This window comes from Protobothrops mucrosquamatus, unplaced genomic scaffold (assembly GCF_001527695.2).
Source record: "Protobothrops mucrosquamatus isolate PMUCROS unplaced genomic scaffold, P.Mucros_1.0 scaffold572, whole genome shotgun sequence".
NCBI classification, from domain to species: domain Eukaryota; kingdom Metazoa; phylum Chordata; class Lepidosauria; order Squamata; family Viperidae; genus Protobothrops; species Protobothrops mucrosquamatus.
In genome coordinates, this window is record NW_015386874.1 from 170614 (window position 1) to 198575 (window position 27962).

General features: G+C 35.4%; 1 protein-coding gene across 1 annotated transcript; it reads left to right on the forward strand.

Annotated features, from left to right (window-relative positions):
• LOC114922660 (vomeronasal type-2 receptor 26-like) lies at positions 1-27398 on the forward strand. Its single transcript, XM_029284407.1, has 8 exons — positions 1-53; positions 3036-3135; positions 8015-8202; positions 8965-9238; positions 12215-12442; positions 22450-22568; positions 23721-23851; positions 26497-27398. Exons 1-8 carry the CDS (start codon positions 1-3, stop codon positions 27396-27398), a joined length of 1995 nt encoding a protein of 664 aa, XP_029140240.1.
• Positions 27399-27962: the final 564 nt, after the last annotated feature.

The window sequence follows — 27962 nt, forward strand, 5'->3', positions numbered from 1 at the left end:
ATGCGTCTCCTCTTAATGCCTCCAACCCGTGAACTTAACAGTGGGAATAACAAGTGTGTGAAAAACTAAGAGTTCTGTTTTCCTTTTCTTTCCTTTTTCCTGGTCTTTGTGTGTATGTCTGTGTCAAAGTCTTTGTGTATTATATAAATGTGACTGTTAAATGTCTCTAATCCCTAGAGAAAAGAATTTAAATTTTGCTAGAAAAAAAATGTGTTAAAATAAGCAAAGCAAAGAAAAATACCTTCACCCTGTTTGCCTGGCCAGCAAAACAGGGTGAAGAGAATTTTGTTCCCTTTTCCTTCTCTTGTCAGGAGGGAATCTTCTAAGCTCATTTAGAGGAAAAGTTTTATTTGTGCATTTTCTGTATGTGTTATAAATGTCTATCTGTCTATCCTTCTCCTGAAACATGAGGTGTGTCCACCCACAGGAGCCTCATGAGCTCGAGTTTGTTTGTGTAGGGAAATAATCTTCTTCTAATTAAGTTACTTTTCTTATCCTATCACTAATCAGTGAAACTACTATGGAACTAATCCTGGAACACATAAGCATTTATTTTCAATCTTTAATGGGGTCTTTTTATCTAAATTGTGCATTGGTGATGCTGGGCAAAATTCTGTCATGATGTTTCTGTCTGGGCAAAATTCTGGGCAAAATTCTGTCATGATGTTAAAACAGACATAAAAGGTAGACTTTCCTGCCCCTGACAAATTGTACACCTTAAAATATTAGGCTTTTAAAATTATTTGGAGTTTTCAGCATTTTCAAGTTGCCCAGCTTCTTTTTTCTCCTCTTCTGTGGTGTCCCCATTTTGTCTGTCTGTTTCTTTAACAACTGGAGTATCAATGTCTTTTCAAACTCTGCCTGAAAGCTATCCCCCCATTTCGCTTCTCCATTTTTTTATGCTATGTCCTCCATTCCTCATGTCTGACCAGCAAAGCCTCTCTGGGGAGAGTCACCCACAAAGGGGAGAGGGGACCTTGTTCTCATATCTTTCAGCCCTGCATAGATGACTCAGCAACCTTTGGAAGCAGAGCACACTGACCAGATGCTGCCTCCATTCATTTGAGCTATGGAATTGGGTTTGAATCCAGACATCCATTAGAAAGTCACCATGCAACCAGAGTGGAACATATCTTCCCAGACCCTACCATCACCTAGATGCCCGTGAATGCTGCAGAGAAAGGAAGGACTCCCGGATCCATTGGCTCCCACATGAAGCCTCAGAAGACAACTAGGAATACTATGGGGGAAGGGCAGAAACTCATTGTAAGATTTTCTTTCTTGCCTCATATGTAATGTAATCAGCCAGTTAAATGGATTCATGGAGGGATGACATTTGGGAATGGATGGCACAGCAAGTAATGAACAGCTTAGATTTCTGTCTGGTGGGAGGGAAAATTTGTCCAGGATGTTTGTATTACCTGTCTAGTAGAAGTAGCTATATGCACACATACACCATTCAGAATCACAATGAAGCAATCATCTTCACCTACCTTCAGTAAAGTTCCCCAGGCTGGTTCTTGCTCTGTGGCATTAAGGCCTTTGCCTTTCTGCAAATTTCATGTGGGAGAGAACCGTGCCCCCTCAGGCAATTTACAATTCATATGCCCTCATTGAGGAAGTAGCAGGAAAGAGATCTCCAAAGTCAAGCCCTAAATATGTTGCACTGGTGTACTCAGAGTGGGAGTCCTAGGGCTCACTGTGTGTAATTTAAGAAATATTAATAGCCTGATTTGCACACTGGCTAACCTCAATTGGACATCACAAACCTGGATGCACTAAATTAAGAGCTAAGGCAGGAAGCAACCCTTGAAAATGGAAGCCAGTAATTATGTACTAAGACAAAAACATGGCTGTGAGGAATTTTGGGAGGCATGTGCAAAGCTGACTGGAAGCTCAAAGTGACATCCAATATCTAAAAATCATTGGTATAGAATATTGGACACTATAAATTTATTTTCCACCTAACAGAACTTTTGCCCTGGCTTTAGACCTTCATGATTGAAAGGCTCTCCTTTTGGGAGCCAATGCAGGGATCTTTTTCTGCTGCCTCTATTAGTGTCTTCCCCTTTCTGCATTAACAGTTTAAAAGCTTGTTTCCCCACATCCTGGAGCACCCATAGAAGCACCCATCAAGTCTCCCTGACCAGATCAAATTTTAATCTTGTGCCAGTAAAAGTGTGTCACTCATAGCTAAATGGCACAAAGAAGACAGCACTCCCCCCCCCAGAAAAAGAAATATTTTGGGGAATGTTAAAAAGGCAGAATATTATATTTCCCCAAAGGAATAATGGAGAAGATCTTAAAAAGCAGACCCCCCCCAAGTCTCTCTTCCCCAAGCAGAAATCAGGTCTGTAGAAATTCAGATTTGATAATCCTTTCAGAAAGACTAAAGCCAGGAAATTTAGAGATGATGGGATTAGAAAGACAAAGATTCCTAGAACCAACAACCCCTCACCCAAAAAATCCAATACAGGACATAGCCATCATCTACAGCCCAGGAAAGCAGGACATGACCTTTAGGACATAATAGGATTAACCCACCACCATCAGAATACTAAAAGGACACACTGAACCTCAGGTCAAAGTTCATGCTACAGGAACAATTCCAAACACAAAAGCTCAAGAAGATATAAAAACCTACCACTCCCAGCAACATGTGGTCAGCTGCTCCAGAGCCACATGCTGTTGTGGTTCTGCTCTTCAATAAACTACAACCTTCTTTCTAAAGCAGTCTTCATTTTGTTTATTCCCGGCTTGGACTGGACCCTGATGAAGATTTTTCTTTCAACAGTCCTTTATAGATGCAGAATTCCATTTGATACAGCATTTAATTCCCATTGCAGAGTGCTGGCTAAATATTATCAGCATATATTGATCATGATATTTGCTGTGAAGAACATCAATGAAGACATCCAGCTCTTACCAAATATCACCTTGGGCTTCAGAATCTTTGAGAGTTATGGTGGTGACTACATATATCATGTCTTAATGGAACTTTCTTCCAGTTAGAAACAACTAATTCCTAACTACAGGTGTGACATCCTGAACAAACTTATATCGGTTGTTGTGACTATTGATCCAGCTATTGCTAGTGATATGGCAGATATTTTAGAGACTTACAAAGTTCCAGTGGTAAGATGGATGGTTTTGTCTTTCCAGTTGTATGTTATTGCAAGACCTCAAAATATAATTAACTTTCATCTATAATTCTCCAATGACCATATTTAAGGAAATGCATTTAATATGTCATAAAATAAAACATCAGTTTCAGAATTTGATGTTACTATTTATAAGTTAATGATTATTAAATGTTATCTATTAGTCAAGAATGTTGAATCCCTGTAGTTACTAATGTGATGGGGAAAAAACTATATAATGTTTCTGCTTTTTTATTTATATTTTATTTCATTATTATATTTATATTTTGCCTTTCATTTAGGTGCTCAAGGAGTCAAAGATAGGGCTTTCTTCTAATACAGATAGTCCTCAATTAGAAATCACAGTTGGGATTGGAAGCGCCATCATTAAGCAGTGTGATCTTTAATTGAAACAACATGTGACGAGAGACTCATACCCTCACCTGTATATTAATCTACATCTATCAGCTGAAGAAGGTTTAGTTATGAAAGTGGGTCATAATTAACCACTGAACAATCATGATTGAGGATTTTCACTAAGATCTTTTCATTTTTCATCCAGAACTTTGGATGAAGCTGGGATTTGCAGTTGGGATCATCATAATTGAAATTATAAGAAGAAGGTTGTTGTGAGATATGAACAAGGAAGGAATCCATACTTTAAAAGTACTCAGATAATAAATCTCAATGAACAATATATTTCAATAAAAGAAAAAGCTATTCTCAAATTTAAACAATGATAATCTACCCAATCATAATCTCATAACTAACTTGTGCCCAGAAATTATGTGATGACATGATGTTCATGATGACATATTTCAAAATATTAATTTAGAAATGACACATATTTCCTTATCTTTATTTTTTTCCTATTTACCTATCTAATGTTTTCCATAATTCCCTACTGATGCCTTTTCAAATGAAAGCCCATTCTACTATTGCATGCTTCCTGATGAAGAACTTTATTACAGTGGGATTATTTGACTACTCTTACACTTTAGATGGACTTGGGTTGGGGTACCTGTTTATGGACTTGGTGGAAGAACATTTCAGCACCTAATCTTCTCAATACTTTCACTTCAAGGTATCTGCATTGATTTCTTAGAACAATTGAGAGCAAATCATATCCACACATTTTTTGATAGTTTGAAATCACTTGAAATCATTTTTCACCATCTTGTTAAAAGCAAAGCCAATGTTGTCATAATCAATAATAACCATCTTTTAAATTTTAGATGGTTGTTACGCCTACCTGAAATAGAAATACTTTCTATAAAGCCAAAAGGTAAGGTGTGGATCTTGGCTTCCCAAATTCTTTTACCAGAAGAGCTGGGATATTCAATTCCTTCATGGTGTTCTGAGTTTTACAGCCTACTCAAATGAAGTTGAAAGAGTCTAGCATTTTCTTCAGACAAGAAACCATTTCTCCTCAAAAGAGGACAATTTTGTCAAAAATGTGTGGGAGCAAGCATTTGGCTGTGTATTTCCAAATCTGTCTGTGAATGAAGAAATAGAGGATGTCTGTACATGGAAGGAGAACTTGGAGAGCCTTCCTGGGACCTTTTTTGAAAAGAGGATGACCAGTCATAGTTACAATATATATAATGCAGTGTATGCAGTGGCACATGCTTTACATGCCATGAAGTTGAACCAAAAACACAGGGGAAATTTGAGCAGCAGAAAACTCAGTCTTCAGGATCTTCAGCCATGGAGGGTAATTCTATCAATGATCAAGTATATTGGAAATGGGATTTGAATTGCACTGAATCTTCAGCATCTCACAGCCTTCTGATCCCAAAGAGTAGTAAGATGTATATGGGAAGTTAGTAAAGGAAGTTCTTGATTTACAAATACAGTATTTGTTACTTTTCAATCTCTTGGTCTAATGTCCAGAGCAATCATTTCCTCGGGCCACATCTGTAGTATCTTCCAGAATCCTTCTATGTATTCTCAATCTGATTTAGATTGCTCTCAATTTATTTTGCCTCTCTTCAATTCCTGACCTAATTATTCTACACATCCTTATATGATTTAGTAACCTGAGTATAAATATCACTCATTTGAGAAGAAATCTTCAGTGACAAGTCTTTACTTTCCTTTTCCCATCATAGCATGCCTTAGAAGCAATGAAAATTGACCCTTTCATTTTTATTGATTTCTTTATTTATTGAGTCCAAATGCATCAATGGCAGACTTTTTAGTATTATAGAAAGATAATGTTGACAAGTTAGTTCAAGCCTTGCCTATTCCTTTGTGTAGCTGATTAATCTGAAAGTTACTTTAGATATTAAAGCGATCTGTTCTTCTCTGATCAGTTTGTCTCTAATAACAAGAGACAATTTTGTTAAGGTTACAGCAAAAATAATGGAAGCTTGATTATGTTGTTTATTGAACAACACATTTTCCCTAATAAGTTATATTTTTGCATATTAAAATATCTATGGCTTTCTTGGACTGCATTATTTTTAATGATTGAAATTTAGTAGACCATAAGAGTGATTTTGCATCAAGAATCACAGATACTTATGATTGAGAGAAAGTCTATCACTTTAGAAAAGGAACAGTCCTCCAGATGTGTATCATGTTTCAAGTAAAAAGATGGATATCCTTTTTTAATTTATTCTTTAATTTATTTTCAAATCTTGCCAATTATTGTCTTAAAGGAAGAATTTGAATTAATTTAGCATTTAGGTTTAAACAGCTTAGACTGAATATTAAATGTGAAATTTTAGTTACGTACATGCTCTGTCAAAGCCTTACAAAGTTATGGTTATACCGTTGCTGTGTTTTGTAAAGGTGTATGAGAAAGATGCTTCCCCTTTTCTCTCTCTTTTTAAAATATGTTTTATTGATTTTAAACATAATCACCTTAATATTTGGTAAACAGCATGTTGTCTGGGTTTATATTTAAAAAACAATTAATAACAATTAATTTCTATAATTCTATAGTCCATATAATGGCTTTTCTTGAATTTCTCTTCTTCCAATAATATTTCTTTTGCCAACCTTAAATTAATACAGTTCTTATTATTTGAATAAATGACAATTAATATAGACATTTTTCTCATGTTTCTACAAATAATAACCACATCAATATAAAGCTTCTTTTCTAATTGATCATCTTGATTGCCTCACCATAGATCCTGTTTACAAAATTCTTATTTAAATTTGTTTTCCCCACAATATTCAAAACATTCTTAATGGTTAAGATCTTCTCAAAATTAATTACACTTAAGTATTTAAGTCTTTTTTCTCATACAAGCCATGCCATCACTTTTACATTTCTCATACTTTAAATAAAGAAAAAAAAGCAGAGAAAATATTTCTTTTATATAAACCATCCCAACATGTTTATATTTTTCATGTCAAAAAACAAAACACAAAGAGAAAAATTACTGCCTTAGGAATGAAGCCAACTGGGTGACTTTGGGCCAGTCACTTTCACTCAGCCTAGGAAGAAGACCATGTCAAAATATTTCCAAAAATATTTGCAAGGGACTAATCTAGGCAGTTGTTGATCTTGACAGACTTGAACACTGGGCCTTATCTAACAAAGTGAAATACAGTGATGAAAAAAGTAAGGTTCTACATTTAGGAAGAAAAACCATATGTACAGACACAGAATAGGTAGTACTTAGCTCAATAGTAGTAACTATGGGAGTATCTTGGAGACCTAGTGGGCAATCACATAAATAGGAGCCAGCAGTGTGCTGCAGCTGCCAAAAAAGCCTATTGAGTCCTAGTCTGCATTAACAGAAGGATAGAATCAAGATCATGCGAAGTGTTAGCACCACTTTATCATGCCTTGATAAGACCACACTTGGAATATTGCATCCAATTTTGGTTGCCATGATATAAAAAAAATGTTGAGACTCTAGAAAGAGTGCAGAGAAGAGCAACAGAGATGATTAGGGGACTGGAGGCTAAAATATATGAAGAAAGGTTGCAGGTATTGAGTATATCTAGTTTAATGAAAAGGTCTAGGGGTAACATGATAGCAGTGTTTCAATATCTAATGGGTCCACAAAGAAGAGGGGCTCAACATATTCTCCAAAACATATGAAGGCAGGACAAGAAGCAATGGATGGAAATTAATCAAGGAGATAACCAACCTAGAACTAAAGAGAAATTTCCTGACAGTTAGAACAATTAACCACTGGAACAACTTGCCTCCAGAAATTGTGAATGCTCCAACACTAGAAGTTTTTAAGAAGAGGCTGGACATCCATTTGTTTGAAATGGTATAGGATTTCCTACTTGAGCAGGGGGTTGGACTAGAAGACCTGCTTTCCAACACTATGATTCTATGAAACTGCAAGGGGAAAAATGTAATAAGGAACTATGTTTATGTTCACTGAAACATGTTGGGTTTTTTTGTGGGGGTAGGACACAATACTTTTGCCCTTAATTTAGAGTCATCAGGAATGTCTCCATCTTTGCCATGTTTAACTTCCTCTCATCTCAAAAACTTTTTCTTCATTCTGTGATTATTGTGATTCATCCCACTCTTGCTATTTAATTAAAAGAATGAAACTTTAAACTTTGCAATTTCCTCTTTCCCTTATAATTATCAAAAAGACTATTATTAACTTTGCTGTGCCTCAACACCTTGGCGAACAAATTATTATATTTGGAAGAATGATGACTAAATGCTGATGGCAATTATTTTAGAATTTAGGGACAGGTAAAATAATCAGAAATAATAACCAGATTTGTAAGATTCAGTACAGAATGAAATTCATGTGAGAAACAGAGAGAGATTCAGTTCAAGCTTGAACAATTTTGTAGACTCTAAAACATTACATAGAAATTAGAGAAGCTTTGTTAAACTGGGATTAATATTTATTATGATGATATTGATTCTTCTTCTACAGCTATTGCCATATATGACTTGCAAGGCTCCATCAATAAAATGCAGCATCCAAGATCCTATCCCGATTGATCACAAATATTTCCAATCAGGTGACCTAATTGTTGGTGCCATCACCTCTTTTGTCTTCACAACTAGAAATGCAGAAAGCTTTGAGGAAGATCCTCATCATACTCTTCTAAGTGAATCTCTGTAAGACATAATTTTATTTCAATAACCTATATTAATGAAGATAAAATTATTTAGTGTCATATGTGTCATAATGAACTACTGTGATTAAAAATAATCTTTCTAACATTGAATGATTGAAGTAAACCAACAGCTAGAACCTATGTTCCTTAAATAACATTAGAAGAAAATTAAACTAATCATTGCATCTTGAGATAAGAATTATAGCATCAGTCTCTAAAACAGACTATACAGATAATACAGACTATACAGATTGAACCATAGAAATTATATCTCTTCAGTCAGAGATATACCATATTTTATCTCAGTAAATGAGACATGCAGTTTTCTTGCAGGGATAATATTCTTCTGAACTGATTTTTTTTCAGATGATTAAAAGGAAACACCTCATGTATTAGAAAAAATAATTAATGAAACTTTATTTTCCAGTTATACAATGCTAATGTCCATGTTACATGCCTGACAATGATTCTGGAAGGCTTCATATAATTAGAATTCATTACAAATAACAAAGAGATTTAAAAAAACAACCTGTGATTATTTCTCTCAAATATATTTCTGCCATTTTTATAGTGAGTAAGAATATATCAATCAATTAGTGTGAAATGGTGACTATTACTTTCTAAAATCATTTTTAACGGAGCTAAATCTATTAATCAAATAATATGAAAGAGTCATTATTGGTTTCTAAAACTTTTTTCCAAGGAAGTATAGCCATATTGCATCTTTGAGTCCATTTGATACAGTATCTAATTCTCTTTGCAGAGTCCTGACTAAGTATTATCAGCATATTTTGACTATGATATTTGCTGTGAAGAAGATCAATGAAGAGCACCAACTTTTAGCTAATATCACCCTGGGTTTCAGGATCTGTGATAGGTATGCTGGCTATCAGGCCAAAATGGAATTTTTCTCCAGTCAGAACAGATTCATTCCCAATTACAAGTGTGGCAACTTGAACAAACTTATATCGGTTGTTGGGACTATTGATCCAGGAGTCTCTTTGGTAGATTTTTTAGATACTTACAAAGTCCCACAGGTAAGATGGATTGGATTTTTCTTTTCAGATTGTAGTGGAAGGCAAGACAATAAGATATAATTAACTTTCTGCATAGAGCTTGTTTAAGAAAAGATATTTATAAAATATCATAAAATAAAGTATCTTTGAGTTTCAATGATTAGCCGTGAATGATCATTAAAAATTACATGTAAGTTGCTGATGTTGTGAGAAAAAAAACTATACAATGTTTGTGAATTTTATTTAAATATTATGATGTCATTGGATTGGTATCTTGCTTTCATTCACTGCTCAAGGAGGCATAGGTGGTGCTTTCTTCTCCTAGTGGTAGTTGTCACTCATCAACTGCAATTGGGATTTTTTTATTTATGTATCTAATTTTCATTTCTAGTTCTCAACTGGCTCTTCTCCAAATGAAAGCCCTTTCTATTATCACATGGTTCCAGGTGAAAGACTTCATTATATGGGAATTATTCAACTACTTTTGCACTTCAGTTGGACTTGGGTTGGGATACTTGTTTATGGACTTGGTGGAAGAACATTTCAGCACCTAATCTTTTCATTGTTTGCTGTCCATAAAATCTGTGTTGCCTTCTTGGAGCAGTTCAGACCAGTGTATTTCACCAATGCTGTAGAGGGTATGGAACTGCTTGTTGAAACTTTTCGCCTTCTTGTTAATAGCAAAGCCCAAACTGTCATAATCAATGATAATAATCTTTCAAATTTAAGGTGGTTATTATATCTACCTGAAATGGAAACAGTTTCTATAAAGCTGAAAGGTAAGGTGTGGATCATGGCTTTCCAAATGGGTCTTGCATCATTCTTTTATCAGAAGAACTGGGATATCCAAGTCCTCCATGGTGCTCTCAGCTTTGCACCTTACTCAAATGAAGTTGCAGGATTCCAACATTTTCTTCAGACAAGAAACCATTTTTCCTTCAAAGATGATGGTTTCCTTAAAGAAGTGTGGGAGCAAGCATTTGGCTGTGTGTTTCCAAATCCATCTGTGAATGAGGAAACAGAGGATATCTGTACAGGGAGGGAGAAACTGGAGAACCTTCCTGGGGCCTTTTTTGAAATGAGGATGACCAGTCATAGTTACAGTATATACAATGCAGTGTGTTCTGTTGTACATGCTTTACATGCCATAAACTTTGGCCAACAACATAGGCAAAAGTTGAAGGGCAAAAGGTTTGGTGTTCAGGATCTTCAGCCATGGCAGGTAATTTTATGAATAATCAAATAATCAAAAATTTCACTGACTGTCCAGCATCTCTCAAATTTATGACCACAAAGAACTGTGATGTGTAGATGGAAAGTTAGAAAAATCTTCTAGGTTTCTTCTTTATCTCTTTCTCGCCTTTTGTGGAATTGGTAATCTTAGTGTATTTTCTTTGAACATCCCAGCTCACTTACTCTCTAACTCTTCCTTGTAGGCTGTAGCTGTTGGGATATATGCCTTGTCTATTCTCTCCCTCCCCTCCCCCCATAGATAGGTATTATTTATTGTAACAAGTGTATCCATGATAGAGAAAGTAGAGAAACTAACCAGTTTCCATCCAAATTGTATTTCTCCTCTTAACACAGAAAATGGAATGAAACCCATAAAATGTAATGAAAAGCACACTGTTGTGGATTGTGCAGAGAAGCAAAAAATATGTAGTCGTCAGAATTTTTAAAGAATGCTGTAAAGACAGATTGTACATAATATCTAGAAAATTTCAGAAATAATGCAATTTAGCAAAAAGAATCATAAGGCATTCATGCAAATATAAAAAAAATGTTTCTGTTTTTTAAAAAAGCGGGCGAGACATTCATTGGGAAAAAAGAAGAGAAAAGAAAGAAAAGAAATCAGATCTGGCAATTAACAAGGTGGCTGTTTAAGGGAAAAAGGGGATATCTACAGGGAGGGAGAAGGAAAGAGAAGAGAGAGAACAGATAGGTCAATTGGTAATCTATTACCAATCTCTCCATTTTTCAATCTCTTGGTCTGATGCAATCATTCCCTTATTTCTACAGCATTTTCCATTCTCTTTCTTTCTTATCCTATGGGAAAGGGATCTTTCTTCTCCTATGTGTTTTCAATCTGATTCAAACTGCTCTCAGTTTATTTTGCCTCCCTTCAATTCCTCCCCTAATTATGCTATATATCCCTGTATGATTTAATAACCTGATTATAAATATCATTCTCATTTGAGAAGAAATTTTCAGTAATAAAATCTTTATTTTCCTCTTCCCATCATAACATCTTATAGAAGCAGTGAAAATGGACTGTTTCCTTTTTGTTGCTTTTTTAAAATTTACTGTGTCCAAATGCATCAATGGCAGACTTTTTAGTATTACAGAGGGTAATGTTGACAAGTAAGTTCAAGCCTTGACTATTCTTTTGTGTAGTTGATTAATTTTAAAAGTTGGATATTAAAGTGATCTGATCTTCCCAGATTAGTTTGTCACTAATAACAACAGGAAACAAGTTTGTTAGTTATTGTAAAAATAATAGCCTGATTTTATTTATTTGGGAATTTTTTTTCAAATAAGTTAGATTTTTGCATGGAAACTGATAAAGGAGAGAAGCAACTTAGAACTAAGGAGAAACTTCCTGACAGATAGAACAATTAACCAATGGAACAACCTGCCTCCAGAAGTGGTGAATGCTCCAACACTGGAAGTTTTTAAGAAGAGACTGGACAGCCATTTGTCTGAAATGGTGTAGGGTTCCTGCTTGAGCAGGGGGTTGGACTAGATGACCTCCAAGGTCCATTCCAACTTTATTATTATTATTATTATTATTATTATTATTATTATTATTATTATTATTATTATTATTATTATTATTATTAGGCTTGAGAGAAAGTCTAGCAGTTTAAAATAGGAACATGTTTCAAGTAAAAAGATAGATATGCTATTTATTTACCTATTACATTTTATCTCACCTTTATACTTTATAGTTCTACACATTAATCTTGCTTTCTTTTCACATATTTATTTCATATCCAGCTTCACTTCTTTTTGAAAAGAGTCTCATTTAACAACAGTGTTGGGGATGAAATTTCCTTTGATCATAATGGAAAATTGATTACAGGACTGGAGATTGAGAACTGGGTCACCTTCCCCAACCAGTCGTTCCATCGAGTGAAAGTTGGGAAGCTGAATCCCTGGGCTGCTGAAGACAAAATGTTCACCATCCATGAGGAAGCCATCAGCTGGCCCAGCACTTTCAACCAAGTAGGTTCTGCACGTAGGTTATTTTATTTGAAATGATTGGGATAATATCCTAAAGGATATTCTATATTCTATTCTATATCCTTTAACATTAGAAATAATTTCAAATATTGGAAAGAATTCTGAGCAAGCAACGGATTCAAGCTTTCTGAACATAAGGGATGTTTAAATGATTACATAAATTAGTATAGATTATAAAATAGATTAGTATGTTATTTTTCAGCTTAAAAATCAAGAAAGTTATATAGTTTTTAAGCCTATATTATTGTAATAATGAGGGCAAATGTGATGTAGTTTTTAAGCCACAAGGCTATAGTCCTGCCTTAGGAAAGAAGCCAACTTGGTGACATTGAGCCAGTCACTTTCTCTCAGTCCTGGAAAGACCAAGTTAAAACATTTCCAAAAATATTTCAAAGAAAACTTCAGGGATTAATCTAGGCAGTTTTTTGTAGTTAAGAGTGACTAGAAAGCACACCCTCACCTGAATAACTGTAATGAACATACATGTATATAATGACAGTGTATAGTTTGTAAACATTACATTTTACTTGTAGGTTTATGCATCTAGGATTCATTATATACACAAATATATATAGGAAAAGTTTTTTTTAATTTTTAAATTTTATTTCTCCAATAAATATATATTTATTTCTCCAGTGTAATGTTAATTTCACTTATTTTATATTACTAATGAGATCTGAGAACTGCAAAAAGCTTCACATATTCAATATTTTGAAAACTGTTTCTAGAGTTATTATAAGATGTTACAATTGCAGGAGAACAGAGTTTGTATATCCATCTATACTGAATGAGAGAGGTGGTTGAACAAGTGATAAAAATAATTAGGAATTTTTTGTAGACTGCTTTTGGGAATTTGGGAGATATAATATCTCTTTTCAGCAAAAACAAAAAAACCAAAACACATTTGATAATAATAAATTGTCCATATTCTTTTTCTTAGAGATTTGAGGAATAAAAGGCAAATGAAATAAATTATGCAAAATTGATAATAATAAATTGAATACAAATATATTTGTCAGACAGAAGAAATCAGAAACCAGGGTTATTCAAAATAGTATAGTTTATTCCATGCTACCTCTAAATAAGTATCTGAACTACTAAAAGTCAAGGCAAATTGACAGTAGATAAGAGTCAATGAAATTGAAGGAGGTTTGGACTTAGATCTCTTGTGTACATGAAGGGGCTTGTTCCCTAGAATCATAAACCTTTGTTGTCAATCCATTTTCCCAAAAAAGTTCAGTCCAAATTGTTTTCCAGTTAGATACAGTAAGTCTATTCTCCAATCACCATCAATCCTATTAAGAAAGTCCAGTTTATCATTCACTGAATCTGTTAACTCCATATCCCCCCTTTCAGCCTTCTCCAATATACTTGCAATTTCCAAGTTGGTGCATATAGACATAAACAGTTCCTTTCAAGGACAGGGGACTTACATATTCTGTAACAAAATAGTCACAGAAAACATTGAGATAATATTTTTTTTTAGAAAATTTTTATTTATTTTCTAGTTTTACATTTAAATATTTGAAAAGCAACATGACGGCTGAGTTGGTCAATAATTCAATAACATACAAATATCTTTAGTACAGATCTAAGACTATTACATTAATAATTTCCTCTCTTTTCCCCTTGGTATTTACTATCTCATATTTAAATTAATACAATTCTTATTATATCGATTAAATAAAAATAACTTTCTTATATTTGTGAATAATTTTTAGTTTATACATATCCTAGTTGTTTTAATATTCAATCTTTTTAGACAATCAATGTTCTGGTTAGTTTTTCCCAATTTTTAGTTTCCCATTAATATTTAAATTTAACATTTAATATTTATAATTCCCAAGTTTTAAATAACCCCAATTCCCTTTATCACAATTCATCACAAGATCTAATGTTCAGGATACATGTCTTATCTATTTGAATTCTCACCATCTTACATCAACCAATTAATAATACAATATAATATTCTTATTTTCTGGTAATTTACAAATATATTAAATTTAGTAACCAAAATTTCTCTTATTTCAACGTTTAATACTTCCTCTCTTTTTCTCTTAATAACTACTATCTCATATTTAAGCTAGTAATTTCTATTATTTCTGCTAAATAAGAACATATTTATTACATTCATCATTAAATTTTAAGCTTATATATATCTTAATTACCTTTACATTTAACCTTTATAAGCAAATCAATGTTCAAATTTAACTGTTAATATTTATACTTCCAAGTTTTAAGTGACCAAAGTTTTCTTTATCTCCACTCATAACAATATCTAGTATTCAAAGTACACATCTTATCTATTTGAGTATATTCTATTTTAATTCTCACTAGTAAGTCAAAACCCCAATTTTCTTCAGTCTTATTCTAGCTTTCTTTCTTTGCCAAATCGTCTTCCCTGTCCATGCTTTTGAGTCAGCAAATAAATCTCCCTGTTTTGTTATGTATATTGTTTGATGTAGAAAAACCCATCTGGTCACCATTTTTTTGAGAGGATTAACAAATTGTCTCTCTATTTTTCCATCTCGACATAGTTGTCCTGAATTGTTTATCTTCTCTTCAGTCTTTTCTTCTTCTTGATCCTCAGGTTTCTTCTGATTTATGTAGAAAGTCCTTTTCATTTTCCATATTGTCAGTCCCTTTTCTGGATTTTCCATTGACTGTATTTGTTGATCAGTTGAGTCTTCTGTCATAGTATTTAATTGTTCCACTTTTTCTGTTATATTCTGTGTAGTTGATTTTTTAGTTATAATCAAAGTTTGAGTTCGTATGTCTGGGCTGACATCTTGTTCTTTTCTTTAACCTCTTATTTCATCAGTAGCTGTAAGAATAGTTTAATGAATTGCTTTCAACATAAAGAGAATCTGTTCCTGATCTTCATCCATATTCTCTTAGTAGTCTATTAGGTTAAAAGCTTTACAATCAGAAAATGCAGAAAAAAAATTGTCACTGAATATGGAACACAGCTTGGCTTTTCACAGCTGATGTCTCAAGGTTACATAGGTCTTATCTATTGTCTTAAGTCTCTTTTAAGCAATAACAAGTTGTAATATCAAGTTTAACCACAAGATGTCACCCCTACCATTTAAAGTTTTCTTTTAAGTCCAAAGTTTTTATAATCTTTGCAGTTTTGCTTCTTTTTTTATAAGTAAAAACCCAGATCTTCAGTAAGAATAGAAAATCTTTCAGTCCACAAACTTTGAAAAATAAAATTCTAGTTAAGATCAAGTTATTCTTGCAACATTTTAAACTCCCCTGGATAGTCAGTCAATGCTGTTTCTAGAGGGAGGGATAAAATCTCCCTTCCCTCTCCACAGGGGGAAAAGTATTTTAAGCAGCTTATGCAGGTAAAAAAAATAGTTAGGATTTAAGAGAGGTAGATCTCACCCAGTCTTATCCATGCTGCTTTATAATTGCCTGGTGGCTGTCTGATGAGTCATATTGCTATGTCCAGTCTTTCGTCCACCAGTTTGGAAGGCTGCCCCAGATTGAGCAGAAGAGCTACCACCCTCCTGCGATCAAATGGGGATCCCCTCCTTGCTGGTTGCCTTCCAGACGTCCATGGCAGCCAAGTCGGTGAACTGGAAGTCCCGAGATAATATTTCTTACAATAAAGAAAGATTAAAAAAGGAAAAAGGAAAATTTCCATCAAAAATTAAAAAAAATAACACCAGAGATTTTTAAAAGTTAAGAAAATGCAAAATCTCTATAGTCAAAATCTGAGGCAAATGTAAATCCAAACAAATCACTTTCACCATTAGAAAATCTCAGTCAATTTCCATAAGCAAAAAAATTCAGGACGGCAGAATAAACAGTGAAAAAAAGTTTAAAGGATTCACATTAAAAAGGAGAGGCTATAAAAGGAGGCAGTTTGGGTGGGAGAGGGAGAGAGAGAAAAAGAAGCAGAAGGAAGGTGGAGTCAGCTCTAGCTGCACTGAAGGGAAAGGAGGAGGGTGGGGAGGAGAGGAGATCAAGCAGGCCGACCATGAGCCAATCTACAACTTCTGTGGCAGCCACCTATGCTGGCAGCAACAAATAGGCAAGAAATGCAGCAGGGGAGAGTTGCCCTCCACGAGGAATGAAGAAAGATAGCATCAGCTGGAGGTGAGACATGGAGGGAGGGAGGAAGATGGAGAGTGGAAGGATTCTTATGTGCTTTTGTGACTTTGAAGTTCTGGGATTTGTGCAATGATGGCTTTGTGTTCTTAAGGAGTGTTTGGCAATTTCTATTTGGCTGATAGCTCATGTCTCATGTTAGCTTCTATTACTCTGCTTTTGTTAGCTGTAAGTTTTGCTGCAAGGGATTTTGAAGTATTTTTCTCCTGAATGGATTTTAATGTAGCATTCCTTTACTTAGGAAGGGAGCCATTTGGGGAGGCTGCCTTAGCCAACAGCCAGTACTTATTTACATTTTTTTTCTTCCTTAAGTGCCGGCTGCGCTCCTTAACATTCCTTTCTAGCTAGTAGCTAATTCTTAAAGGGGAATGTGCCTTTTTAAGCTAGTTCACTCAGCAGCTTGTCTTTTCTGTCTCTGGAGACTTTTCCTTGCTTGATGAATATATGGAAGAGAGAAAATATGGGGGGTTCAAATTCTTCCTAGAGAAGGAGGTGGGCATGAGAAAGAGGGAGGGAGGGAAGGAGGGAGGGAAGTCCCGTCTTAGCACTTGGCCACCAGCAGCCCTGCCATTGACTTTGCTTGTCAAAAAGTTGCAAAATGGGATCACATGACCCTGGGACACTGTGACCATCATACATATGAATCAGTTGCCAAGCATCCAAATATAAACCACATGACCCTGGACATGCTGCAATAGTCATAAGTGTGAAAAATGATCATAGGTCATTTCAGTACAATTGCAACTTTGAACAGATTTTTTTTCTTGGGTCATCAAGTTTTTGACACCTTGCTAGGTGATACTCAAATATTGCCATATGCTAAAAGTGGTACAGTCGGTGAAAAGGTTGAAAAGCCCTGTATCTAGTCCAATCCCATGCTCAAGCAAGAGACCCTATACCATTTCAAAAAAGTGACTGTCTAGTCTCTCTTTAAAAACTTCCAGGAATGAAGCACGTACAACTTCTGATGGTAAGCTGATCCTCTGGTTAATTGTCCTCAATATTAGGAAGTTTCTCCAGATTGCTTCTCTCCTTGTTAGTTTCCATCCATTGTTTCTTGTCCTGCCCTCTGGAGCTTTGGGAAATCAGTTGACTCCCTCCTTTTTATGGCAATCTCTCAAATACTAGAATACTGCTATCATGTCAGCCCTAGTCCTCCTTTTTTCTAGACTAGCCAAATCCAAATCCTATAACATTTCTTCATATGATTTAGTCTCCAGGTCTTTAAACATCTTAGTTGCTTTTCTTTGCACTTTTTCCAAAGTCTCAACATCTTTTTGTAATGTGGTGACAAAAACTGGATGCAGTATTCCAGGTGTAGTCTTAGTACGGATTTATAAAGCAGTACTAATAATTCATATGATTTTGATTCTATGCCTCTGTTTATACAACCAAGAAATGTATTTGATTTTTTTGGGCTGCTGCTGCACACTTCTGGCTCATGTTTAAGTGATTATCCACTAGGACTCCAGGTTCCCTCTCACAGTTACCATTTTTGAGCCAGGTTTCACCTAACCTGTACTTGTACATTTGCACCTCCCATTCAGATCTAGGGAGCAGGTTGCCAAAGATCCTGCTTTGGCAGCAACATCAGCTGTTTATTGGCAGGAAAAACACATCGACCCACCACGCAACATGCCATCTTGGGGGAAGTTCCTCTTGGGGGAAATTATTTTGTGTTAATATTTATAACCAATGAATGTTATAAATATTTTTGCAATTTTTTTTATAAGCTAATCTTAGTTTATGAGCTAATAATCATCATGTTTTATAAATTCTTTTGAAATTTGATGACACATTGAAATTTATCAAATTTACCTTTAAGTTTATCAAATGTAATTAAGGAATTCCAAAAATAATTTTAATATTAAATAATACTAGATAAACTTTAATTTTTAAACTCATTGATGGGGTTAAATCAATTTAACAACCGGTTCTCTACCGTAATGACCATTTTAAGTATAAAAAACAATATACCGAAAATTAATTTATTATTTCATGCATTTAATACTTAAATATGAGATACACAAAAATAAATTATGTTATAAGAAAGAGTTTTAAAATATTAATGAAAAATATTAAGTAATACCTGGCACACATGTAGAAATCAAGCTAGGGTGGGGGTGGAGGGTGGAGCTGCCCCAGACGCCCTGCACCCGCTTACCTTAGGACTGCTGTAGCCAGATCTCCCATGCCCCGACACCTGTTGCGCCACTACCTGAGTTATTCTGCAGCTGATTGTGGCCGCACGCCACATGGTGCATCGTGCAGCAACCATTGCTCATGTCTGCAGGCCTCAAGGCTCATCACACTGATTGTGCTCCTTCTGCCGCTCATGACTGCAGGCCTTGAGGCTCATTATACTGTCCTAACTGCCAAAGTCCCACCATTGAGGATATAAGCGGTTCCTAAAAGAGAGGCTAAAAAGTTGGGGTTGGTGGTGGGGGGAAATGAAGTTGTTTCCAAGAAAAGGGGAAGGGCTTACAAACCAATCAGGCTTTTGAAACTAGTTCGCCAAACTAAACAAAAAATTAGGTAATGATTCTGCTGAACCGATGCAAACCAGCTGAATCTCACCACTGGGTTAAATAGAATTTATTTAAAATTTGAAAGACATATTTATCTCTGTATCACTCTTTGCACAACCTTAAAACATAAAACAATTTCACAAATAATAATGGGGATAAAGGACATCCTTGTCTAGTTCCTTTTTCAATTTTAAATGCTTCCATTACCCCCCCATTAACTATAATCTGTGCTGACTGCTATTGATAAATGGCCTTAAGAGCAGAAAAAAATTTTTCCCCAAAATTCATTCTATCTATAACCTGAAACAAAAAACCCCAATCTAATTGATCAAATGCTTTTTCAGCATCTAAAAATATAAAAGCAGCCGGAATTTGGTTGTTCATATCCAAATATTCCAATAAGTTAGTAATCTGTCTTACATTATACTTCATGTATCTTCCATTTATAAACCCAGATTGATCACTATGAATCATTTGGCACAACACTTGCATTAATCTATTTGCCAATACTTTTGAAAAAATCTTGTAATCTATATTCAATAAAGATATAGGTCTATAATTCTTAGGTTGCGTCAAGTCCTGACCCTCCTTTGGTATTAAAGCTATAAAAGCAGTCCTCCAAGTAGAAGGTACCTCCTTGCCCAGCAATATACTATTAAACAGTTCCTGTAAAGGTTCTATCATTTCTTCAATTAATGTCTTATAGTAAACCGCTGTAAATCCATCTGTACCTGGAGCTTTACCAACCTTTAATTGTTTAATTGCTCCCTTAATCTCCTCAACTGTAATTAAACTATTCATTTTTTCCCTTTGATTATCAGACAATCTAGGAAAGTGTGCCTCCTGTAAGTACTTATCTATTTCTCCAATTTGTATTTTCTCCAAGGCATACAACTTAGAATAAAACTCCAAAAAACTCTTCTTAACCAAATTTTGTTGAAATGTCACTTTACCATTATAGTCTATTTTCTCTATAATTCTTGATTTCTGTTTTTTCCGTAGTTGATAAGACAACCACCTTCCAGGTTTATTTGCATTACAAAATGTATTATATTTCATATACCTTAAACTAGTTGCTGTCTGGTCAGCTATTAACATATTAAATTGTTCCCTAAGCATAGTTATAGATACTTTTAAATTATTATCCAACGGATTTAAAATAAAAGCCTGTTCTTTCGATTTAATCTTCTCCTCTAAGTCTTTTCGTTTTTGTGCTTGCTTTCTCTTATGAACCGTATTCATAGAAATCAAAATACCTCTCATATAGGCTTTGCTAACATCCCAGACTATTGAAATTGGAGTACCTTTATGCATATTTAACAAAAAAAATTCTTTCAAATGACCCTTACACTTCTGCACATTTATATCATATCTAAACAAATTTTCATTCAATCTCCATGATCTTATCTTTCCTTCTTCACCAAATAATTCCATCCACACCGGACTGTGGTCAGACAATGTCCTAGGAAAGATCTTAACATTCTTCACCCTGGAAAGAAAGTCATTAGTTATCAAAAAAAAAAAAATTCTCAAATAGGATTGGTTCCTATCCGAGAAAAAAGTATAGTCTTTCTCGTCCATATTCCGTTCCCTCCATATGTCCTCTAGTTCCAATTCCTCTTTCAAATCAAAAAAAGTTTTGGGCAATATTGAATTGAAAGCTTTGCAGGAACCTTTCTTATCTTTTCTTGAATCTAAGACACCATTCCAATCTCCCATCATAATAACAGATTTGTAATCCATTTGATTTAGCTTCTGATGTATCAATTTATAAAACTGTTTCTGCTGTTGATTTGGGGCATATAATCCAATAATAAGACATTTCTTCCCGTTCAAAAGCATTTCAATAAAAACATATCTTCCTTCTGGGTCAAAATCAATCAGTTTAGGCAAAAACTCATTCTTAACATAAATAACTACTCCACCTTTTTTCTGGGGCACAGGTGCAATAAAATGTGTTCCCAACTGTGAATTAATCAAATACTTTTGATCTTTTGCTGTAATATGAGTCTCTTGCAAGCAAATAACATCATTTTTATGTTGCTTCAAATAATAAAATACCTTTTTTCTTTTCTGCAGTGAATTCAAGCCATTAACATTCCATGTCAGGAACCTTGCCATCCTTAGTGGCAGAGAGCCTCAGGAACGCCCCTTGCAAATCAGCCGACACTGATTTCTTTGGTCTCGCTCCTCCCACTGGCTCTGAAGTTGCTTGATGCTCTGTAGGTACCTCATCCACTCTTCGTTGCTCTCTTTCTTTACGTCTATGAGCTGCACGGGTCATTCTCTGTGATTTTGGATTTGATCTTGTAAATTGGTAATACTTGATGATGATGTAGCTCCTTGAGTATCTTTATCTTCTTGAATTCTTTCCTTCCTAATACCTTGTGGAGATGCTGATGGGCCTGCTTTCAAAATTGAACTGTAAAAATCTTTTGCTTTTGCCACCGTATTAAGCCGATAACGCACGCCCATATAATTAACCATTATACCAGCTGGTATCTCCCATCTGAATTGTATTTGTCTCATTTCAATTCTTCAGCCAAAAAAGCAAAGTTCTTTCTTCTTCTGAGTATCTTGGGTGGTATTTCTTTTAAAATTATCACATCTTGTCCTAAAATTTGAAATCTCTGTTTATAAATAGCTTGAATAATTTCATTGCGGATTGATTTTTTTGAAAAGTAAACAACAACATCTCTTGGAAGGTTTCTCTGTCTTGCCACCCATGAATTAACTCTAAAAATTTTTTCCATTTCTCTCTTAATCTCTTCAGGTTGGCAGGACAAAACCGAGGCTAGTTCTGTTACAATCTCCTCCTCCAGTTTTTCTTGGGCATTTTCTCTCAACCCTCTTATTCTCAATGCATGTTCCATTTCTCTAAATTGTGACATAAGAATCTCATTCTGATTTATATCAGTACTCTCTTCCACTTTCCCCATTCTGATCTCCAAAACTTCAACATGTTCCTCCACATCTTCCACCCGCCCTGCAATGTGGTCTACATGATCAGCCAGGCCTTGCAGTGCAAACACTATATCATCTCTCAGCTCAACATTTTTTTTCCTCAAGTTTTTCCTCAAGTTTCTTTTCAAACAGCTCATCCATTTCACATCTAATCTGTTTGGCAGTGTCCTTTAAGGCATCTTGTAAATCTTTCAGTGTTAAAGCTGGCATTGGAGGAGAAGGTGGGGGAGTAGGTTTTGTCTGCTGTGATATCTGAACAGCTGGAGAGGAAGAGCTCAAGCCTTTCTGAGGAGGGAGAGTTCCCCCACGCTTTGAAGCCATTTTACTTTCTCTTCCCCTCTTCTCTAATTTAATTTATATAATATAATGTCCAATAAGATTTTCTTAGAACTGCCACAAAAAGCAGAAGCAGATAGCTTGCCCACCAACAATACAAGTGGATCTAATACAATAGTAGTCCAGCAGAAAGTAAAAGCAAAATTGAAAGTCCTCAAAAAGTGAAAGTCTCTGTTAAAGAGCAAAACGCCCTTCCACGGCCATTTTGTTTCCTTTCTTCTTAAACTTTAAACATCAATGGAGAAGTTATTAAATTCAGAGCTAAAGGCTCAAATCCTTGCAGCTCCCAAACACCTGGATCGCTCTGTCCGCTCACAAGAAGTACTCACAATCTCCCATAAGCAGAGGTTGAATCCGCGTCTGGCTTCGTTCAGTGGAACGGAGGCAGCCCGAAGCCTGGAGAAGTCCCTGGCTCCGGGGGAACTCACCTCCACCCCCACAGCTATAAAACTGTGAGAGCTCGGGAGTTCTACCCCTATCAGGGATGCTCTCCCCCCTCCCCTTTGCCCGGGGAAGGGGATTCCAAGCCGCGGAGCAGCTGTTTGGCGCTGCTCCTGCGGCTTTTACGCGTCCTCGGGGCGGGCGGCAAAGAGAAAAGCCGCCATCGGCGCCGGAATTCAAACCGGAAGTCCGCTAGAATTCAAACCGGATAATTTAATTATTCATTATCTTTCCTTTTTTAATTTGTTAGTTAACTACTTAGAATTACTATTTAAAAATCTAAATTGTAGTGATAATTTTAATAGTTTTTACCATTGCGTGTAAATGTGATTATTGTCAGTTGGGTATTGTTAATCTCCACATCTGCAGTTTTATTCAACATTTTTCATCTCTTTTCAATATGATACCTACTAGCTCTAGAACCATCACCTACTTATAGATCTCTTTCAAATGTTTCATAATATTTTACAATAAATTCCTTTTTATTTAAATAACTTTGAAAAATATATTTCCTTTAATTATTTAATTATATTTAGTTAGTTGCATTATAATTATTTAATTATAATTAATTATTTGCATTATCCAACCGTAAGAATGGATAGTTTTCAATGTTCTGAGCAAAACTGAAGTGCATTTTGAGTCCCACTGAAATAATTTCAGCACTAGGAAAAGGTCTGTGTGTCTGAGGTTGCCTATATAATTGGTAGAAATGAAAAAAAGAATTCAGTCTGGAATAGTTTTGATAATGTGACTGATAAAAAAACTCAAATTCTTGCAACTGGAACTCTTTATTTGTAGAACAACAATCAACCATGATTTTTCAACTTCTTTTTCAAATATATGATTAATATTTTGCTTCCTTCATTTATCAGCCAGACCATACCTGTTTCTGTGTGTACTGAGAGCTGCCTACCTGGATATTTTAAGAAAAAGCAGGAGGAGAAGCCTTTTTGTTGCTATGATTGCCTCCCATGTCCCAAAGAGAAAATGTCCGGCCAGAAAGGTAAGAGACATTCTAACCAAATTTCATTATTGTTCTGCAGGTCACCCCAAACAGATCCATGAACATATAAGTATTATATTTTTATCAATTAGGATATTTTTAGGATTCCCCAACCCTTTCAAAGAAAGACCTCAGGCAGAGTTAAGGGTTTAAAGGTTTTTGCTGGTGGAAACTGTAAAGTCTTCATATGAGCTGGGGCCTAAGTGACCCAGAATATATCATTTCCAGGGTACATTGATTTGTTTTTGGATTTATCTAAACCTTTTATATAGAACTTCCCTTTAAGAATATATTTAAGTGTTTTACAAAATTCAAAGGAATTAATAGACTTGATTTTTTTAAAAAAAGGTTCTTCTCATTTAGTGGCCACAATTGGGACTTGCCAGTCAGTCATTAAGTAAAGCAACTGTTCTTACAATGTTATTTTATTGTAAGAACTTTTTTCTATAGACCTGCAAATATAGGTCATCAATGAAAGAATCAGTGACAAAGTTCCTTTTTTATTACTATTGTAACTGGGAATGACTGCTAAACAAGGCAGTCACTAAATAATGATTATCTGTAGCCCTTTCCCCATCCCTCCGTTCTTTACAATGCTGGGATAATTAGCAAGAGACTTGATATTTGTATTTACATTCAATGGAGAGAAAAGGAATATAAGAGCAATAGCAGGCAACAACATGGAAAGGTAGACAGTTGAACTGGTGACTTGCCTAGTATAGTGGTTGCTATGAGCCAGGGGCCACCTGGGGTAAAACAAAAGTCTTTAGTGTTGAACTGATTAGGATCTCTCAGTGTAAGGCAGCAGTATGAGCCATGTGGATATTTCTAATCAACTACTTAAGGTCCAGAGTTGGTTAACAGTTGCAGGACTGCGGGAATGGGCAGCTTCTTCAAACAATGATTCTGCTCTGAGTAGGAGGAGGTGAATGGGTCAGGCATAGCATCAACTAACTGTAATGGCAAACATATGTCTGAAAGACATATGCTGCAAAGATTGTACACAGTTACCTTTTTATCACTGTCCTAACTTTTAGCAGTCACTGTCCAGGGCAGTTGCTAGATGAGAAACCTTTTTGTTTCTGGGATTATAGTCTCCCTTAAAAAAATATTACTTTAACCTTTGCAAAATCTTTTCTACTTTGTTATGAGGCCTAGTGACACAGTGGTTAGAATGCAGTACTGAAGGCTATTTCTGCTGACTGCCAGCTGACAGCAGTTTGGCAGTTTGAGTCTCACCGGGCTCAAGGTTGACTCAGCCTTCCATCCTTTCAAGATTGGTAAAATGAGGACCCAGATTGTTGGGGGTAATATGCTGACTCTGTAAATCACTTAGAGAGGGCTGTAAAGCACTGTGAAGCAGTATATAAGCAGTATATAAGTCTAAGTGCTATTGCTATTGCTATTAAGAAAGGTTCAGAAATTTTTCATGTAAAGAGAATAAGGGATTCGTTTCTTCTTTTTCCTTCAGTAAAATTGTATTCATTACATTACATTAATTTCATACAGAAGTATACAGATAAATCATTTCAAAGGAAGACAGTGTTGAAGATAGATAAGATAAGATAATCTTTATTGCCATTTTTTACTGTGGGCCCACTGTCACACATTAAAAATGAAATTCTGTTGCCTGCTCTCAAAAGTGTACACATACATAGCATACATACAAATATGCTATATACATACATATGTATGTACATATACCTATACCCTTACGTATAAATACATATACATATTAATCACTGTCCATCTTGAATACGTAACGGAAAGAGGAAACTTGAGGGTTCAAGTTTGGAACAAAACTGTGGCTGAATCTGGATGTTCTGCTTTGGATACCATGAAGCCTCCTCCCAGAGGGTAACGAGGAAAACAGACCATGAAGGTAGTGTCCCCGACAATACTGCAGACCCTGCTCAAGCAATGCTTATATGTTATGTCCTGGATAGAAGGGAATGAACTGCCAATGATCTTTTCTGCCATCCTCACCACTTTCTGCATCACCTTCTGTTCTGATGCAGTAATGCTTCCAAACCAGACAGTAATGCAATATGACAGGATATTCTCGATCCTCCCTTTATAAAAAATGGTAAGGACAGGGGAAAGAAGATGTACTTTTCTCATGTGACATAGAAAATGCAGGTGCTGCTGTGCCCACTTCACCAGTGTCTTAATGTTGAGTGACCAAGCCAGCCTACTCATTAGCAGCACACCCAGAAATTTGATGCTGCTAAACATCTCTACAGGTGAATCGTTAATACACAGAGTAGTGTGGCTGTGCCTGCTTTTACTGAAATCAACAATGATCTCTTTAGTTTTTCCAACATTTAAAGCATTTCCAACATTTATTACACTAGTTCACCAAACCCTCTACCTCCTTGCAGGCATGGTTGATATAGCAATAAAACCAAACAAATAGAAACCTCAAAATTTGAAGCATAAGTATTAAATAAGCAATAAATTCATTAGGAAATAACATTTTCCCATATTCTCGAGTGTTCCCTTACTGTATGACTCACATACAAGAGTAAAAAGTAAGATAGATAATGTCAGGGCCAATCCTGCTTCCATAAACAACCTATGTGATGATTCTAATAATAGTATGATTAATAAACAAATGTTTATAAATGTATACATTTAAATTGTAGATATGAATGACTGTTTAAAATGCCCCGAAGATCAATATCCAAATAAGGACCAAGATTCATGTATTTTGAAGAAAATATCTTTCTTGTCCTATGAAGAGCCAATAGGAATAAGTTTAGTTACTCTTGCACTTTTCTTTACTCTCTGCACAACTGTGGTACTCGCAACATTTTTGAAGTATCACAATACTCCCATTGTAAAGGCAAATAACCAAAACCTCACCTACCTTCTACTCATCTCCCTCATCCTATGCTTCCTTTGTTCATTGCAGTTTCTTGTTGTACCAGGTAATATAATATGTCTTTTCAGACAAATTAGCTTTGGTATCATCTTCTCAGTGGCTGTTTCTTCTGTTTTGGCAAAAACCATCACTGTGGTTCTGGCTTTCATGGCCACTAAGCCAGGATCCAGGATGAGGACATGGGTGGGAAGAAGACTGGCTACCTGCATCATTCTTTTTGGTTCCCTGATTCAAGCAGGTATCTGCATGGTGTGGCTCTTCACATTTCCCCCTTTCCCTGAAATTGATACCCATTCAGAAATTGAGGAACTCATACTGCAATGCAATGAAGGCTCAGCTGCCATGTTCTACTGTGTCCTAAGTTACATGGGCTTTCTGGCAACTGCCAGTTTCACAGCAGCATTTTTCTCCAGGAAGCTCCCCAGCAATTTCAATGAAGCTAAATATCTCACCTTCAGCATGCTGATCTTCTGCTGTGTGTGGCTCTCTTTTGTTCCGTCCTACCTGAGCACCAAAGGGAAATACATGGTGGCTGTGGAGGTTTTCTCCATTTTGACTTCTACTGCTGGATTGTTGGTCTGCATATATTTCCCCAAATGTTACATAATTATTGTTAGGCCAGAGCTAAACAAGAAGGAACAATTAATAAAGAGAAAATATTAATAATACACAAAGAAAAATTCCTATTTCTATTATTTCTGTCTTTTAATATCTTTTCTTTTAAGTTCCTAAACTTTAAATCACTGATTTTGGAAAGGTAGCCGAAAGTTTTTTTGGTCTATGAGTAAAAGCTGGTCAGTTAGCCTTCTTGAATCAAAATTGAAACTCTGAGAAATGAAGAGGGCATATGTTTATTTAAAGAAGCAACTTCGGTTCTGAGAAAAAAATGACTGGATTGAAGTTACTTAAAGAAAAATGTCTTATGAAATGCTTCCTCAGATTCTAGTCAATGAAGTTTTAGCTGTGAAAGTGGATAGGTGTGTCCATTTGTCCAATGGAATTTTGCAAACCACAAACTTAATTAAGTCATATGTCCACTACAAAGGAAGTTAGTTCATTTAATCTTAAGTGAACATATCAGTAAAGTCTACCTACCATGTTTCCCTGAAAGTAAGTCCTCCCCCGAAAGTAATCCCCAGCTTGATTTTCAGGGATGGGCCTAATATAAGCCCTCCCTCAAAAGTAAGCCCTACTTAAGAGCCTGAGCAGCCAGCCAGCCACCGATTC